At 44.5% G+C, this 14704-nt stretch overlaps 4 protein-coding genes across 5 annotated transcripts; 2 read left to right on the plus strand and 2 right to left on the minus strand.

Annotated features, from left to right (window-relative positions):
* Window positions 1-353: 353 nt before the first annotated feature.
* On the plus strand, window positions 354-3608 carry LOC134019549 (taste receptor type 1 member 1). Its single transcript, XM_062460510.1, has 6 exons — window positions 354-484; window positions 651-954; window positions 1089-1856; window positions 1944-2156; window positions 2246-2366; window positions 2683-3608. The coding sequence occupies exons 1-6, from the start codon at window positions 354-356 to the stop codon at window positions 3606-3608; spliced, it is 2463 nt and encodes an 820-aa protein (XP_062316494.1).
* A 1309-nt stretch (window positions 3609-4917) lies between these two features.
* On the plus strand, window positions 4918-5777 carry LOC134018258 (transcription factor HES-5-like). Its single transcript, XM_062458138.1, has 2 exons — window positions 4918-5151; window positions 5258-5777. Exons 1-2 carry the CDS (start codon window positions 5083-5085, stop codon window positions 5672-5674), a joined length of 486 nt encoding a protein of 161 aa, XP_062314122.1. The 5' UTR covers window positions 4918-5082; the 3' UTR covers window positions 5675-5777.
* A 722-nt stretch (window positions 5778-6499) lies between these two features.
* LOC134018827 (transcription factor HES-5-like) lies at window positions 6500-9108 on the minus strand. Of its 2 annotated transcripts, XM_062459100.1 has the most exons (4): window positions 8846-9108; window positions 8661-8755; window positions 7724-7820; window positions 6500-7617 (listed from the first exon to the last, which is right to left on the minus strand). In XM_062459100.1, the coding sequence occupies exons 3-4, from the start codon at window positions 7790-7792 to the stop codon at window positions 7201-7203; spliced, it is 486 nt and encodes a 161-aa protein (XP_062315084.1). In that variant the 5' UTR covers window positions 7793-7820; window positions 8661-8755; window positions 8846-9108; the 3' UTR covers window positions 6500-7200. The 2 variants fall into 2 exon arrangements, with proteins under 2 accessions (XP_062315084.1, XP_062315085.1); XM_062459101.1 differs by lacking the exon at window positions 8846-9108 and having other exon boundaries at window positions 8661-8796.
* Window positions 9109-12115: 3007 nt separating this feature from the next.
* On the minus strand, window positions 12116-13616 carry LOC134018811 (transcription factor HES-5-like). The gene is made up of 2 exons (XM_062459077.1): window positions 13436-13616; window positions 12116-13325 (listed from the first exon to the last, which is right to left on the minus strand). The coding sequence occupies exons 1-2, from the start codon at window positions 13496-13498 to the stop codon at window positions 12891-12893; spliced, it is 498 nt and encodes a 165-aa protein (XP_062315061.1). The 5' UTR covers window positions 13499-13616; the 3' UTR covers window positions 12116-12890.
* Window positions 13617-14704: the final 1088 nt, after the last annotated feature.

Below are 14704 nucleotides of genomic sequence, written 5' to 3' on the forward strand. Positions count from 1 at the left end.
ACACTTGGCTGTGAATGATGTAGAAATACCGGGCTATTACACGCTTGCTGTTGTTTTCCATTAGCAAACAAACTCTACTGTAAAAACTTGCAAATCTCATGCAAATATGACTCACTAAACACCATTAGCCCAGAAAGATGCAAAACTATCCTAATCTAATTTCTTCTCTTCCATCCTCCATCCTTCTTTCCTCTCCTCCTCCATCCTTCTGTCTGTGCATTCATCCCTCCTACTTAAAGTAAAGGTGATGTTGAGTGCCTCTGAGGCAGCATTGGGTCTGACTCTTCTGGAGATTGAGAGGAATGTGTGTGTGTGGTGGTGTGTGTGCCTGGCTGTGTGGGCTGGTCCTGGTCATGGCTGGCTGGACGCTGGCTGAGGGAGCTGGTCTGCAGCTGCCAGGAGACTACTCCATCTCTGGGCTTTTCCCCCTCCACAACACAGCCTCATCCATGTCAGGTCTACCTGCTTTGGCATCCTGTGAAGAGTAAGTCCTTTGTAAAGATTTTCTTAGCTATTCTTACTTTTTAATCATTTGTGTCACAATACTTTGTTTGACCAGGAATTTTGTTTGAATGACATTTAATTTAATTGTAAGATGTCTAACAGGTTTCAGATGCTAACCAATGACCTAACCGTGTTCTTCTATTCAGAGGATTGTCCAATAAGCATGGCTATCACTTGATACAAGCTATGAGATTAGCTGTAGAAGAAATCAACAATGGCACCAGAGACAAGTCTCTTCTCCCAGGGGTGACGCTGGGCTACCAAGCGTACGACATCTGCTCCCTCCCTGCTAGTGTGCTGGCCACTCTGGACCTCCTGAGTCAACAGTACCAGAGAGGGGCTGGGACCGGGGTCAAGGGAGACCCAGGGTCCGTGGCTGTTATTGGGCCTGACAGCAGCAGTTACACCTTTACCCCTGCTGCTCTCCTGGGGGCCTATCTAGTACCACAGGTGTGTGAGCCTGATTTGAACCGAATTAAATTAAATAGATACAGTACAGTCTAATCTACGTGCACGTTATTTCTTGTCAGTTTGATTCCCACATGCCAACTTAAATGTTTTGTTTCTGACTTATGAACCCCCAGATCTCTTATGAGGCTTCCAACGAGATGCTGAGCAACAAGTACCTCTACCCATCCTTCTTCCGCACCATCTCCAGTGATAAGCACCAGGTGGCCGCCATGCTCCAGCTGCTGGTGAGGTTCCAGTGGACCTGGATAGCCCTGCTGGGCAGCGACAACGACTACGGCCTCCAGGGCATGCGGAGCTTGTTTGAGCAGGCAGACCAGAGTGGTGTCTGCATCGCCTACCAGGGAGTCATCCCCAAACTCACCCAGGACAACTCCAACATCATGAACAATATAGTTCAGGGTATACTGAAGACCAAAGTCAATACAATAGTTGTGTTCTCGAGTAAAAGAATCGTCAGTGGGTTCTTCCCGTTTGTCATACAGCAGAATGTGACAGGTAAGGTGTGGATAGGAACAGAGGACTGGTCAGTGGCCACCCTGGTGTCAGACATACCTGGCATTCAAACCATTGGAACTGTCCTGGGGATGTCTGTTAAATATGCAGCCATACCTCAATTGAAGGAGTTTGAGAGTCAGACTCTTGTTCCAACGCAGCAGAGTAATACTTCAGGATTTCCGAATGGCACTATGGACATGCGTGTTGAATGTCTACAACGCACAAACCTCTACAGCTTGGCCGCAAATAACTTCCCTTTGGAAAAATATGACATCACGTCGGCTTTTAATGTGTATACGGCGGTCTACGCTGTGGCTCATGCTCTGCACCAGTGTCTTGGCTGTGACTCTGGAGAATGCCAGAATACTGATGTACAACCATGGCAGGTGAGGAACAGAGCAACTTAGAGATAACATATGTGTTGTTGCTAAAACGGTGTATTTTCTTTTATCAGTGTTTGTGTCTGTTTTCAGCTCCTGCCTTGGCTGAAGAAAGTGAGATTCTCTGTGGAGAACAGCTCTGTGTACTTTGATCAGAATGGAGACCCACCCACAGGATATGACATTGTGACCTGGATTTGGAGGGGACCAGCTTGGTCTCTTCGAGTGGTGGGGTCTTACACCCCGGATCCCACAGACCTGACTGTGAACGCAACTCAGATTGAGTGGATGAGCAGCTCGGGAACAGTAAGTCTCAGCAGAGAAGACGCTAACCGGTCAGTAGGAGGTGATCTACTGTCTCAGCCAGTGTACTTCTGTGTTCCTCCTCCACCCAGGCTCCTCCATCCAGATGCTCCCCAGACTGCCCTGCAGGACACATGAAGCTGCAGAAAGGACAACACAAATGCTGCTTCGACTGCATGCCCTGTCCAGCTGCCACCTTCCTTAATAAGAGTGGTGAGATGAGCAGTCAGCTGCTGTCATCTTCAACCGCAATGTTCAAACTGTCCAGTAGATAGCATACGTAGCTCATGTATTCATTCATTTATTAGCAGACGCTTTTGTCCGACCTCTTGATCTGCAGTCCGATGCTCTGCCACTGAACTAAAGCTCCCACACCGTGCCACAGGGAATTTTAATCAATTTAGCTCTGACTTGTTCCAGTATCAAGTTTAGTTACCAAAACCTAACCCTCAATACCAGTAATAACAATCATAATGAATGGTTCATTGTTCACGGCTCTGTGGTGATGATGTAATCGACCTTGTCATAGGACCCACCATGTGCCAGCTGTGCCCACCCTTGCAGTGGGCTCCCCCAAAGAGTGAGATGTGTCTCAACCGGACGCTGCTACTCCTGGCCTGGGACGCCCCTCACTCCATCATCCTGCTCGTCTTCCTGGCCCTGACCATGCTCCTGACCCTGAGCTTTGGCCTCATCTTCCTGCTGAACCTGGACACCCCCGTGGCCAAGTCTGCTGGAGGACGTACCTGTCTCCTGATGCTGGCCGCCATGACCTTAGCTGCCGCCAGCGCCCTCTGCCACTTCGGCCATCCGTCTGGCCTGGCCTGCATCCTCAAACAGCCTCTGTTCATCCTCAGCTTCAGCATCTGCATGGCCTGTGTGACCGTGCGTGCCGTCCAGGTGGTCTGCATCTTCAAGTTGGCCTCCAAGCTGCCCAGGGCCTATGACACCTGGGCCAAGAACCGCGGGGCTGAGTTCACCATCCTCCTGCTCACTGTCATTGTTTTGCTCATCTCTGTCCTGCGGGTGAGCCTAAATCCTCCCTACCCCTCTCAGGACCTGGACTTCTACCCAGACAGCATTGTCATAGAGTGCAGTCATACCATGTCTCCAGGGGCTATGACGGAGCTGGCTTATCTCTCCCTGCTTAGCATGATCTGCTTCTCTTTCAGTTACATGGGAAAGGATCTGCCAGCCAATTACAATGAGGCCAAGTGTGTCACATTCAGTCTCATGGTCTACATGATCTCCTGGGTATCCTTCTTCACTGTTTACTTTATTAGCCGAGGGAAGTTTGCCATGGCTATGCATGTCCTAGCCATAGTGTCTAGTGTCCTTGGCTTACTATTTGGGTACTTTATGCCTAAGATCTATATTATTGTTCTGAGACCTCAGATGAACACAACAGCTCATTTTCAAAATTGCATTCAAATGTACACCATGAATAAACAGTGAATTTGTTTGTAAAAAAAAACTCAAAAAAAGATTACCGCTCAATATCTCTGTATAGATTCCTTGCGTAAGGCTGAAATGCGGTTAAAATTAAATATTATATTAGATTTGAGTGTTTTGTGTTTTGCTTTTTTCGTTATTGTCTGGGAAAATATAGCTGCATCTGATAGTAGGCTTGCCTTTCCCCAGCATCTGTGTGGCATATTTTTGGCTTTGAAGGGATCTTGTACTGGCACACTGTAGAACATTAACTGGCCTTCTGTTGGCATGAATACCAGCCTCTTCACCCTCTGCACAAGCATTCTGTGGGCGTCTGTTCCAGGGTTTAGAGAAGTCTTAATTACACCAGTCTATCCTGCAGAACCATGAAGATGTCCCAACAAGAATCCTCTCTGTTGAATAAAATTGTGAGCGTCACTTTGAATCCACATTGTACATGAGTTCGATCCCATTCTAAGAGGGTCTAGTAAAACAAGATTGTAATTTATTTTCCAGTTACTGAGAAAATATACATTTCCTCTATGTATAAAACAAATAAAATAATACATGATCAATTATCTGTTTTTTTGTCTTAACTCTTTAGGAACAAATGATAGATTTGCCTCCAAAGACTACATTCTACTGATGACTAGCACAATCACAACCAGGAACCTGTAGCGTGATGTAACATATCTAATCATCAAGGAGGCTACAATACAGAATCACACACACGCACACACACACACACACACGTATACGCACACACTCTAGTGCCTGTTGATTGAGGGAATGGATGAAAGGTTCTTTTGTTGTTGGGAGGTCAACCCTATTGACTCTGAGATGTGTGAGTAAGGTCTATGGTTGGCTTTCCCACACTTTTTCTATCCATTCAGTGCTTAATACTCTCAGTGAGGCAGGAACAATAGAAGTGTGCCGTGGGTGAAGAGGCTGTAGGATTGGGTTTCATTGCAATTACCTTACAGGAACATCTGTTTGGGCCAATAGAAATCACATATGTGTCTGTGAAATCATCGAGTGCTTTGATGTGCTTCACCTTTCCAATAAAAAAATGATCCAATAATACAAGAGATGACTTTGATGGGAAGGTTGAGAAAACTAATCTTACTATCTCACTTCAACACCTGGTCAAAATGAAATGAGTTGAATGAAAGATTATTTTCCCCTGCTTATCTGATTTAGAGTGAAGAGGATGATTACATGTTACTGTTACAAGAATGTAATTTCTTGGACAGTGCATCCTGATAAGAATCAGTTTATCTCAACTGAGCAGTCCGTGGCAGGTCCTCCATTAAGTTATTGATGCCTTTCCTATTGTTGTGGTGGGCGGCCCACTGGTCTCAGAGTGTGGGAACCCCAGCCTAGCCTGGGCCACATGGCTTTGTGATGCTAATCTGATGCTATATAAGGGAGAGTGCTCCTCCACTAGCACCAGTCCTCTCTATATCCTAGGAGAAGCAGGCCTCCCAATCACACAAGCATGGCTCCTTGCTCCACCAACATCTCCTCTATCCACCATCTCAGGCTCCGAGAAAAGGACAACCTCAGAGTAAGTTTAGTGTGTTATACAATTCCCTGTATCAGCATCTGTATCTGGCCTGGATAAGGCTATGTGTTTGTAGAACTGTGGACTAATTCGACTGTTTCTCCCCCAGTTAAGGAAACCTATCGTGGAGAAAATGCGCAGAGATCGTATCAACAGCTGCATCGAACAGCTGAAGCTCATTCTGGAGAAGGAGTTCCAAAAGCAGGACCCCAACACCAAGCTGGAGAAAGCAGATATCCTGGAGATGACAGTGAGCTACCTGAAGCAGCAGCTGCAGTCTGCAACAGGGCTGTCTCAGAGGGACTACAGTCAGGGCTACTCTCAGTGCTGGAGGGAGTCTTTTCACTTCCTCTCAGTCAGCTCCAAGACAGCAGGCTCCACCGCTGTACCTCTTCAACAGCTCCAGCAGCTGCCCCAGGCCCAGAGAGCCAGCAGCCCACAGCTCCTCTCCACCTCCCCTGTCTCCCCCAGTCTCAAGCCCACCACACTCCAAGACACCAAAGGGCCAGTCTGGAGGCCATGGTAGAGACATTTTAGACACCTGTCCAAAACCTGAGGGAGCTTGGACTGCCCCTCACTAAGTAGGAAATATGTATTTCCAAACTGCCCATAGTTTATTGCTCGTAATGTTCCATCATATTGATGAATATGTATTTGTTATAGATGTTTCACTCTGACTTTATTAGAGGGTAGAGGCCTTGAAAGAAATGCCCCAAAAATGAGCTGCACTATCAATGTTTCCAAAGATTCTTTGATGAAAAAAAAGGTCTATCAGAAATGTGACAAATTGTATTTACAGTGTAAATTGAACTGTTTGTCTTTATTTGACAATATTGTCATATTAGGTTAAAAAAACATACCTTTTGTAAAGGCCAAGCGTTATAATTATCCAATAAAAAATAAAAAAAAATCCATGGTCTTTCTACATTTATTGTCTCATGTTGGGATGGAATGGTCTAGGACTAGGTCACAACCTTTGTTATTTTACTTTTGTGTGGCCACATAATCTTGCATTCATCTTGCATTCATCACTAAGTAGCTACACTTACTGAGGATAACTTACATTTTCATGTTTATGTACATGAAAATACTTCTTCAATTAACTGTTGAAAACCAGGCCAGAAGTTTAAAGTTGTATGTTAATTGCAACAAGCTATTATTCACACAAAGCCCAATTGGGTATAAGGGATTGTTTTCAACAGTAACATGTACCAAGTAGCCTACAAGAAATCAGCACGTCTCTGAATAGGAGCTATTTAAATTATTTGAGATTACAAAAGAGTCACTCTAAATTGAACAGAAGCACATCTAAAGGTAACTGACTTTATGCTAGTGAGACAGTTTGAGTTGTGTGTGGTGATAATTAAGCCATTATGAATTAAATGGCTTGCTTTAATTGTCACATGTTGAACAAAGTACTTTTCATTTGTAAACAAGTTTAAATGATTGTAGCTTTTACTGTGATGCAAATGTCACACATTGTTCTAAGCTTACATACAAATACAAAACATTAGTGCAAGAATAGAAGCATTACAATGTAAATGTACCCACACCCACTCACTCAAACACACACACACACACACACACACACACACATTCCTCCGTTCTAAGTCACTTTATAAAAGATATATCAATCCATAACTTGAATAACTGGCATAGCTAATTCAAAACCAAAGAGAAATATTCTCAGAAAATCTGTGGCAGAAAATACAGTTCTAAAGTACTGTTATATCTACAAATTAAACAACAAACTCCACTGGAGTAAACAAGTATTTCACAATAGTTCAACATTTCACAGTGAAGATAACTCAAGAAAAGGTTCAATTCTTACAGTAAATGAAATGAAAAGCAAATATTGATAAACCAAATCACAGTAAAGCAATTTAGACATTTCACCCATGACTACCATTTCTTCCAACATTGATCAAATCAATGTCCATCAATGTGATGAGAGAAATTATCCATAAATGAGCAGTTTGGAAATACATATTTCCTACTTAGTGAGGGGCAGTCCAAGCTCCCTCAGGTTTTGGACAGGTGTCTAAAATGTCTCTACCATGGCCTCCAGACTGGCCCTTTGGTGTCTTGGAGTGTGGTGGGCTTGAGACTGGGGGAGACAGGGGAGGTGGAGAGGAGCTGTGGGCTGCTGGCTCTCTGGACCTGGGGCAGCTGCTGGAGCTGTTGAAGAGGTACAGCGGTGGAGCCTGCTGTCTTGGAGCTGACTGAGAGGAAGTGCAGAGACTCCCTCCAGCACTGAGAGTAGCCCTGACTGTAGTCCCTCTGAGACAGCCCTGTTGCAGACTGCAGCTGCTGCTTCAGGTAGCTCACTGTCATCTCCAGGATATCTGCTTTCTCCAGCTTGGTGTTGGGGTCCTGCTTTTGGAACTCCTTCTCCAGAATGAGCTTCAGCTGTTCGATGCAGCTGTTGATACGATCTCTGCGCATTTTCTCCACGATAGGTTTCCTTAACTGGGGGAGAAACAGTCGAATTAGTCCACAGTTCTACAAACACATAGCCTTATCCAGGCCAGATACAGATGCTGATACAGGGAATTGTATAACACACTAAACTTACTCTGAGGTTGTCCTTTTCTCGGAGCCTGAGATGGTGGATAGAGGAGATGTTGGTGGAGCAAGGAGCCATGCTTGTGTGATTGGGAGGCCTGCTTCTCCTAGGATATAGAGAGGACTGGTGCTAGTGGAGGAGCACTCTCCCTTATATAGCATCAGATTAGCATCACAAAGCCATGTGGCCCAGGCTAGGCTGGGGTTCCCACACTCTGAGACCAGTGGGCCGCCCACCACAACAATAGGAAAGGCATCAATAACGTGCAGTACAGCAATGTTTTCCCAGGAGTAGTAGCAGATACAAATTACCATTTGAACTGGGTTATCACATATTTTACTGTAGTTGATCAAATAGTCTCAATGCAAATGGGAGTCAGATGGCTGAGCGGTGAGGGAGTCGGGCTAGTAATCTGAAGGTTGCCAGTTCGATTCCCGGCCGCGCAAAATTATGTTGTGTCCTTGGGCAAGGCCCTTCACCCTACTTGCTTCGGGGGGAATGTCCCTGTACTTACTGTAAGTCGCTCTGGATAAGAGCGTCTGCTAAATGACTAAATGTAAATGTAATGCAAATACGAGTCTTTACATCAAGTTAAAACTAGACACAGAAAATGAGGATCACTTCAAAGACAGTCATATTAAGCCATAAACAAATACATCAAAGCAAAGCCTGTCTGCCAAAATGGTACAGCTAGTGGTACCAATTAAGCTGTATAGTTCACAATTCTGGCCCTTTCATGTTCACAGTCTCTGTTTTCCAGGTTGATCAATTTATATAAGGTACAGCTGAAATCAATCATCACTGAACCTTTGACACACGCCTGAATGTAGAATGGATATTTAACAATGGCTCCGGTATGTTTTTTATAAGAATTTGCAGTGTCCCTCTGGTGTGCTATAGGCTATTTTTGGCTTCCTGGTTTAAAAATTATTCTCAAGATAGTTACTTTAGCACATCTGTTTCACCGTCTTTAGGGCTGTCGTATTCCACTCGACCCTCGTGCTTCGAACGGGTATGAAACTACCAAGGTTGGCGTGTGGACTGAAGTGAGGATCAAAGTCACAAAATGTGTCAAATGCTTGTATACACAGGCCAATTGGAAAATAAAATGTTATTATCCATTAAATTCACCTTAATCCCGAAGGAAATTCAAGAATAGAGCCGGTGCATGTGGTAGGCCCAACATCACGTTCACAATACATCAATTTAAAGGAATGACATTCAGAGCACGCTTTATGCATGATCAACTAAGTGGGTGTTCACAATGGTCTGTAAGATCATAACATTTTCACTTGCTTCTGACAATTTGTTCGATTGTATACTGTAATTTGCTTTCGTTTGTTACGTTGCATATTGCTGGGTACTGTTTAGGTGTGAAACTTTCCTGTGTCGGCACATGTTGCATGTTGATGTGATGTGAGCGTGTGTAGCGAGACTTTCGAGCTTCGAGGGAGGAGATTCCACCCGTGTCACGTCGTGCGTCCCTCACACCTCGCGCACACTTCATCCAGACAAGCGGGCTCCATTTCCACGTTGATTGACAGGCGAGTCATTTAACTATTATCTTCTAGATGCAGCCCCCGGCCTTCTTATTGGCCGCCAAGTGTGGGAAAGTTCTCAACCTCACAAATATTTATGGCACCAGCAGAAGTCCATCGTTAACCTTCTTTCAAAAGCTTTCGTATCCTTACGTTTCATTCATTCGTTGTGTTTTTACAATTCGGTCAAGGCATTTAAAAGTATTTTCTGTAGTATTATAGGCCTAATCATGATATTAGTCAAATATCCATTCAAATACCACAAAGACAATGAAGAAGTCTGCATATCTATAACATAAAATGTTTTCAGACATGGCAAAGCTATAGTGACTGGTACAGTGCCATAACAAGACTTTGGCAGTGCAGATGTGTGTGTGTGTGTGTGTGTGTGTGTGTGTGTGTGTGTGTGTGTGTCAGGTGGGTACTATGAGTAGAGCTCTGTCTCTCTTTTCCCACCAGTCTGCCTCACCAGGGTAAGCGAGCTACAAAAGCCAGGCCGCTCCCTCACTGGCCCATTGGGAATGTTAATTGATGCTTTGTTGCAGGATGAACAGAAACCCTATGTCACAGACCATCTGGAAAAAATCAAGTTAATGGGCCTTACACATTAGCAAAGAGATACACAGAATGTCTTGTGTTTTCACCCAGACATTTTCTTTAAATGCATCGAATATTCCATAAGGTTTTGAGTCATGAGATTGAGGATGATGACACAGTACAACAAAAAAATGGATCGACCAGGATTTAAGGATAGTTTGCCAATTGCTTGTTATCATTTTAGCATAATGTTAAAAGTTACAATTAGTGTCTGGTAGTTCACCGACCACATCATCTGATTTGTGCTTTAGCTACACACTTTAATTTATATGTGCTTTTTTGGGCTGTGCGGTGCATGATGCTGAGGTTGCGGGAAAGTCCAGGACCTGTTGTCTTTAAGTGTGTGTGAAGAGACACCCACCCACCCACAGACAGGGGGAGGCTGAATTCCTGCCATAAACTTTGCCTGGACTTGTGGCAGAGTGGAGCAGCTTCCCATAAGCTTCTCTCTCTGTGAGTGGGGTGTCTCCTGTTTCCCACACTCTCTGTCCATTCAGTGGCCTCGGAATGAGGACAATAGAAGTGTGTCTTGTTACACATCACATTAGCCACGGTGTTTGATCCCTCATTGGAGGGAGGGAGTGAGGGAGGGGCTGTGGACGCCGCCAGACCATCTGGAGGACCAGAGCCTGAGAAACTCTCCTGCATGCCTCTGCGCTGTCGCATCAACTTCTGTCTTCTTGTATGGGGGAAAAAAACTTTTGAAAGACTTTTGCTACACTTTGGGTACTGTAGGTTGGGGAAGATCTCGTAAGGCCGGAGACGCTTGGTGTTTGTCCCCGGCTTGGGAAACCCAATTCAATTCTGGTTAGATGTTCAGGGAGATAATTGACTCGTTAATATCTGACTCCAATTATAGAAATGTGCACAAGTGCGTTACCTGTAACCTTGAGCGCTAAACAGTTAATGACATGAAACTCTGGCGTAGGTAAAAATCGTCTGCTTGATCAGAGCATCGACCCTAAAGTATGCGTGTTCACTGACTAAAATGGGGACACCGGTCATATGACTGAAAAGTTGTCTAACGCATACAAATTCAAATTGGATCATTAATCAAGGCTGCAGTAGACCAAGTGGTGCCCTTGCAAGACAAGGGAATATGTTAAACACATGTTGGTCTTCTGCAAGCACAAACTCTGTAAACCTTGTAAATGTACATGTTACAGCAATACAATTATTTCTAGAATGTAATACATAAAATAAGAAACTAAATCATATCAAACATGACATTAAAAGCTGTTTAGAACAATATTTACAAGAACACAACTTTTAATGATAATTTCAGAGTCTTCCTCGGTCCACCTTCCTCTTCAACTGTTGAGACCACCTTTCCAGAGGTGTGTCATGAAGGTGTGATTGTCATTTTAGCATTCATGCAAATCAACGACTGTCCCAGACGAGTGTCTGGGTGACCAGTGACAAAGGGGCTGCCAAAACAGCCCTACAGTACAATAGAGAAGCCAGGGAAATATCTGTGTGGCACTGGACATGCAGGGGGACAGGAAGTCATTGCCAATAATGAACTACTATGCACTATTGCACATGTATGCACCTACCTTATAATGAATGAAAGCAGTTTTGCAGCAAGAAATACCAGTTATTTTTATTGATAGTGTTTAATCAAGTTGAATGCCAAAAGTTCTGCAATTGTTTTTGAGCTTCAAAAAATGATACTCTTACAAAAATGTTTGAAATTGTTGCACAGTGGTTAGCCGCACATAGCTTGTGGGGATTACTGTAACTTGGTCATAACTCAAAAGTATGTCTATTATTTGTGGCATTATTTTAGCCTGACAGTATCCCCCTATATGAATATCTTCTGTCCTGGTGACATGATGTAGAGTTTTGAGTGTCAATATATGTAGTATTGATTAGAATGTGATAGGAGCCTGTGATGGGTATTAAGATACCCATCACTATTAAGGGGGGGTCAGATGGCTGAGCGGTTAGGGTTAGGGAGTCGGGCTATTAATCAGAATCAGTTGTTGGTTCGATTCCTGGCCGTGCCAAATGACGTTGTGTCCTTGGGCAAGGCACTTCACCCTACTTGCGTCGGGGGGAATGTCCCTGTACTTACTGTAAGTCGCTCTGGATGAGAGCGTATGCTAAATGACTAAATGTAAAATGTAAGATCAATGAGTGCCATGTGGTGAAAGGCATTTAGAAATATTGACTGTGGGTGCAATATGTAAAAGTGTGATCCTGACAGACAGAAGAAACAAGTTTTCAATTATATAACTTCCTTGAAGTTTTTCATTTATTTCCTTTTTCATATGTTGAATTGGATTTTTTAAAGTCTTCATTTACATCAATTAAGATGCACCATTTTCTTTCACCAACAGCATTTGTTGAATATAAGTAAAAGCCCTTTATAAAAGGTATTCATTTTAAGTTACTACAAGTAACCTTTTAACATTTGCCTGTAACATTCAGGCTTAATGTCATCCATAACTATTCCATCAGTAACAAAGGTTGACAGAAAAGTCACATATAATCATAAAATGATTTACAGGTAAAAGTAGATCCATTGGATCCATTTAGGGGATAATATTGATAAACAACACCAAACTGACACATTGCATCATTCAGTGACAAGTGGAATATCAATTATAAAACAAAGTTTGAATAAATCAAACACAGCAGAAATGTCACAGACATTCAGATATAGATGCAACCCAATATGGGCCATTATATTACATTATTATTATCAGAACTTATTTCAGAGCCACATTATCTCTTTGTCATAACACAAAATACACTCTTGTGAAAAGAGTAGTGTAAATTTGTCATACAGCTGATGTATTCATACAGCTGATGTATTCATACAGCTGGCTGATGTATTCAGAACAATCTGAATGATATTAGTCCTTTCAAAGGAATACTGGCACACCATGCCATCTTCATCTTGATGAAACTATACGACGTAGAATCTCTTGCCAATGCAAAAGAAATAGCCTCCGTCACTCTGGTAATCACTGTCTAGACCTGTCATAGACTGGCCTGTGTAATTCTGTTGGACTTGACATAATAATGTATTTTCTCTACCAAGGCCTCCAGAGGGTGCTGTTGGTGGGGTTCACCCTCTTGGTGGTGGCCCGGTGTACTGGGGAGCCGGGCGGAGAGAGATGACTCAGGGCCTGGCTGGGTGCGCTGGATGACTGCACGCTCTGGAAGTGGCTCAGCAGTCTTCTGTGGGACTGGGTCTGCGTCTCGCTCTGGGACAGGAAGCTCAGTGCCTCCTTCACACAGTGGGAGTAGCCCTGGCTAGCCGCCGCCAGGGGATCAGTCTCCGCTGGTGGATACTGCTGCTGCCGCCAGTGCTTCAGAAAATAGACAGCCATCTCCAAAATATCAGCTTTCTCCTGTTTGGAGTCTGGTTGCTGTCTGAGGAACTCTGGACTCAGCAGAGACTTGAGCTGCTCGATGCTGGTGTTGATGCGATCCCTGCGCAGTTTCTCCACCATTGGCTTTCTCAGCTGGAGAGAAAAAACAAGGTACGGTTAGTTCATTTGATCATATTCATAGAAGTCTGAACATCATCTGAATTACATTGCAGTGCATCAAATGTAGTTGTGTCTGTATTTACCTTGTGGGTGGATGTCAGGTTCTCCTTAGAGTAGTTCATTTGTCCAAAAACAGTTGGTGCCATGGCTGCTGTGGTCAGTGTTAGTCTGAGGTCTCAGTGAGTGAAGAGCCAGTTAGAAGTGTGCTAGCCTCTCTCTACCTCTTCCCTCTATTTATACCCACAAATCTCCATATGAATGTGTGGGTCTTGGGCTTGTTGGAGTTTCTCACAGTCACCAGCCAATGGGAGAGCTGGGAAGGGCTATGAGGGAAGCAGGGCTGCCACATGCTCAATGAAGTGTTTATTTCCAAGGGGGACAATGAGTGTGCCTCCAGGGAGCAGGTGGAGGGATAGGCAGGGAGAGGGAGTTAGGGGAGTGGGGGCTGATTGGGCCTGGGAGATTGACCCAGAGCTTCTGTGTATCTGGGAAAGTGTTGACCCCAGAGGGTAGAGCGTCCCTGTGTGATGTCAGGATCAGAGAATGTGATTGAGCACAAAGTGCTTCAGTGCAGGGCACACGTGGGTGGGAGTGAGCGGCCATGATTAAAACAGACGAGGGCTCTCACTGTGCTAACTGGCTAGCCAGCACGAGTGCATTCTGCAGTAGAACTTGGGGCTGTTTATTTGTTTTTGGTTTACTTTTAAAGCTGGATTGGTGTGTAACTTGGAATAATGTGGGTTGTTATGTATGGGCTGACAGGATTTGTAAAAATTGAAATATGACTCCCTACATTTGTTGCATAGTTGTCTCCCAATTGCATTTGTAAAGAGGATAGCAGTTAGGGTAACATGAATAACATAGCAGTTATTCAACTGATGTCCCCCACAGCAGCTCTAACCTGTGTTGACTTTTGAAAAGCTTAGAACAGGTGCCTATCCAGCACACTCACTCTCTCAGCACACGCTCAGACTTCCGACAGCATGCAGTCTCAACACACTCCACTCCACCCCACCCACACACACACACACTCACACACACACACGCACGCACACACACAGCTGGCCACCCTGCATGCCGCTGGCTGTGTCCCAGTCACACGATCCCTTCCTGCCTCAGTGGAACGTGGGAGCCGTCATACTCCTGGGCTTCCCACACTTCAGTGTTAATGACACAGAGGCCGCACACACAAAGGAAGTGTGCCCCGTCGCACAAAGATCGAGTGACCACAGCCAACCCCCCCTGCACTCCCTGTCTCTCTATCCCCTCTCCCCCTCCCTTCCCCTCCATAGGAACACAGTCCAGTCACCAGGGCTCCCAGGCTCACCAACTGGACAGATGGTGCTCCATTA

The sequence above is a fragment of the Osmerus eperlanus genome, chromosome 4, assembly GCF_963692335.1.
Source record: "Osmerus eperlanus chromosome 4, fOsmEpe2.1, whole genome shotgun sequence".
Classification (NCBI taxonomy): domain Eukaryota; kingdom Metazoa; phylum Chordata; class Actinopteri; order Osmeriformes; family Osmeridae; genus Osmerus; species Osmerus eperlanus.

Bases quoted from the DNA above. Each gene is read 5' to 3' on its own strand.
- LOC134019549 (XM_062460510.1), top strand. From the start codon at position 354: ATGGCTGGCTGGACGCTGGCTGAGGGAGCTGGTCTGCAGCTGCCAGGA. The intron at 485-650 runs GTAAGTCCTTTG...TCTTCTATTCAG, and splicing joins GCTTTGGCATCCTGTGAAGA to AGGATTGTCCAATAAGCATG. The intron at 2,367-2,682 runs GTGAGATGAGCA...ACCTTGTCATAG, and splicing joins CACCTTCCTTAATAAGAGTG to GACCCACCATGTGCCAGCTG.
- LOC134018827 (XM_062459100.1), bottom strand. From the start codon at position 7,792: ATGGCTCCTTGCTCCACCAACATCTCCTCTATCCACCATCTCAGGCTC. The intron at 7,618-7,723 runs GTAAGTTTAGTG...TTTCTCCCCCAG, and splicing joins GAGAAAAGGACAACCTCAGA to TTAAGGAAACCTATCGTGGA.
- LOC134018258 (XM_062458138.1), top strand. From the start codon at position 5,083: ATGGCTCCTTGCTCCACCAACATCTCCTCTATCCACCATCTCAGGCTC. The intron at 5,152-5,257 runs GTAAGTTTAGTG...TTTCTCCCCCAG, and splicing joins GAGAAAAGGACAACCTCAGA to TTAAGGAAACCTATCGTGGA.
- LOC134018811 (XM_062459077.1), bottom strand. From the start codon at position 13,498: ATGGCACCAACTGTTTTTGGACAAATGAACTACTCTAAGGAGAACCTG. The intron at 13,326-13,435 runs GTAAATACAGAC...TTTTCTCTCCAG, and splicing joins ACCTGACATCCACCCACAAG to CTGAGAAAGCCAATGGTGGA.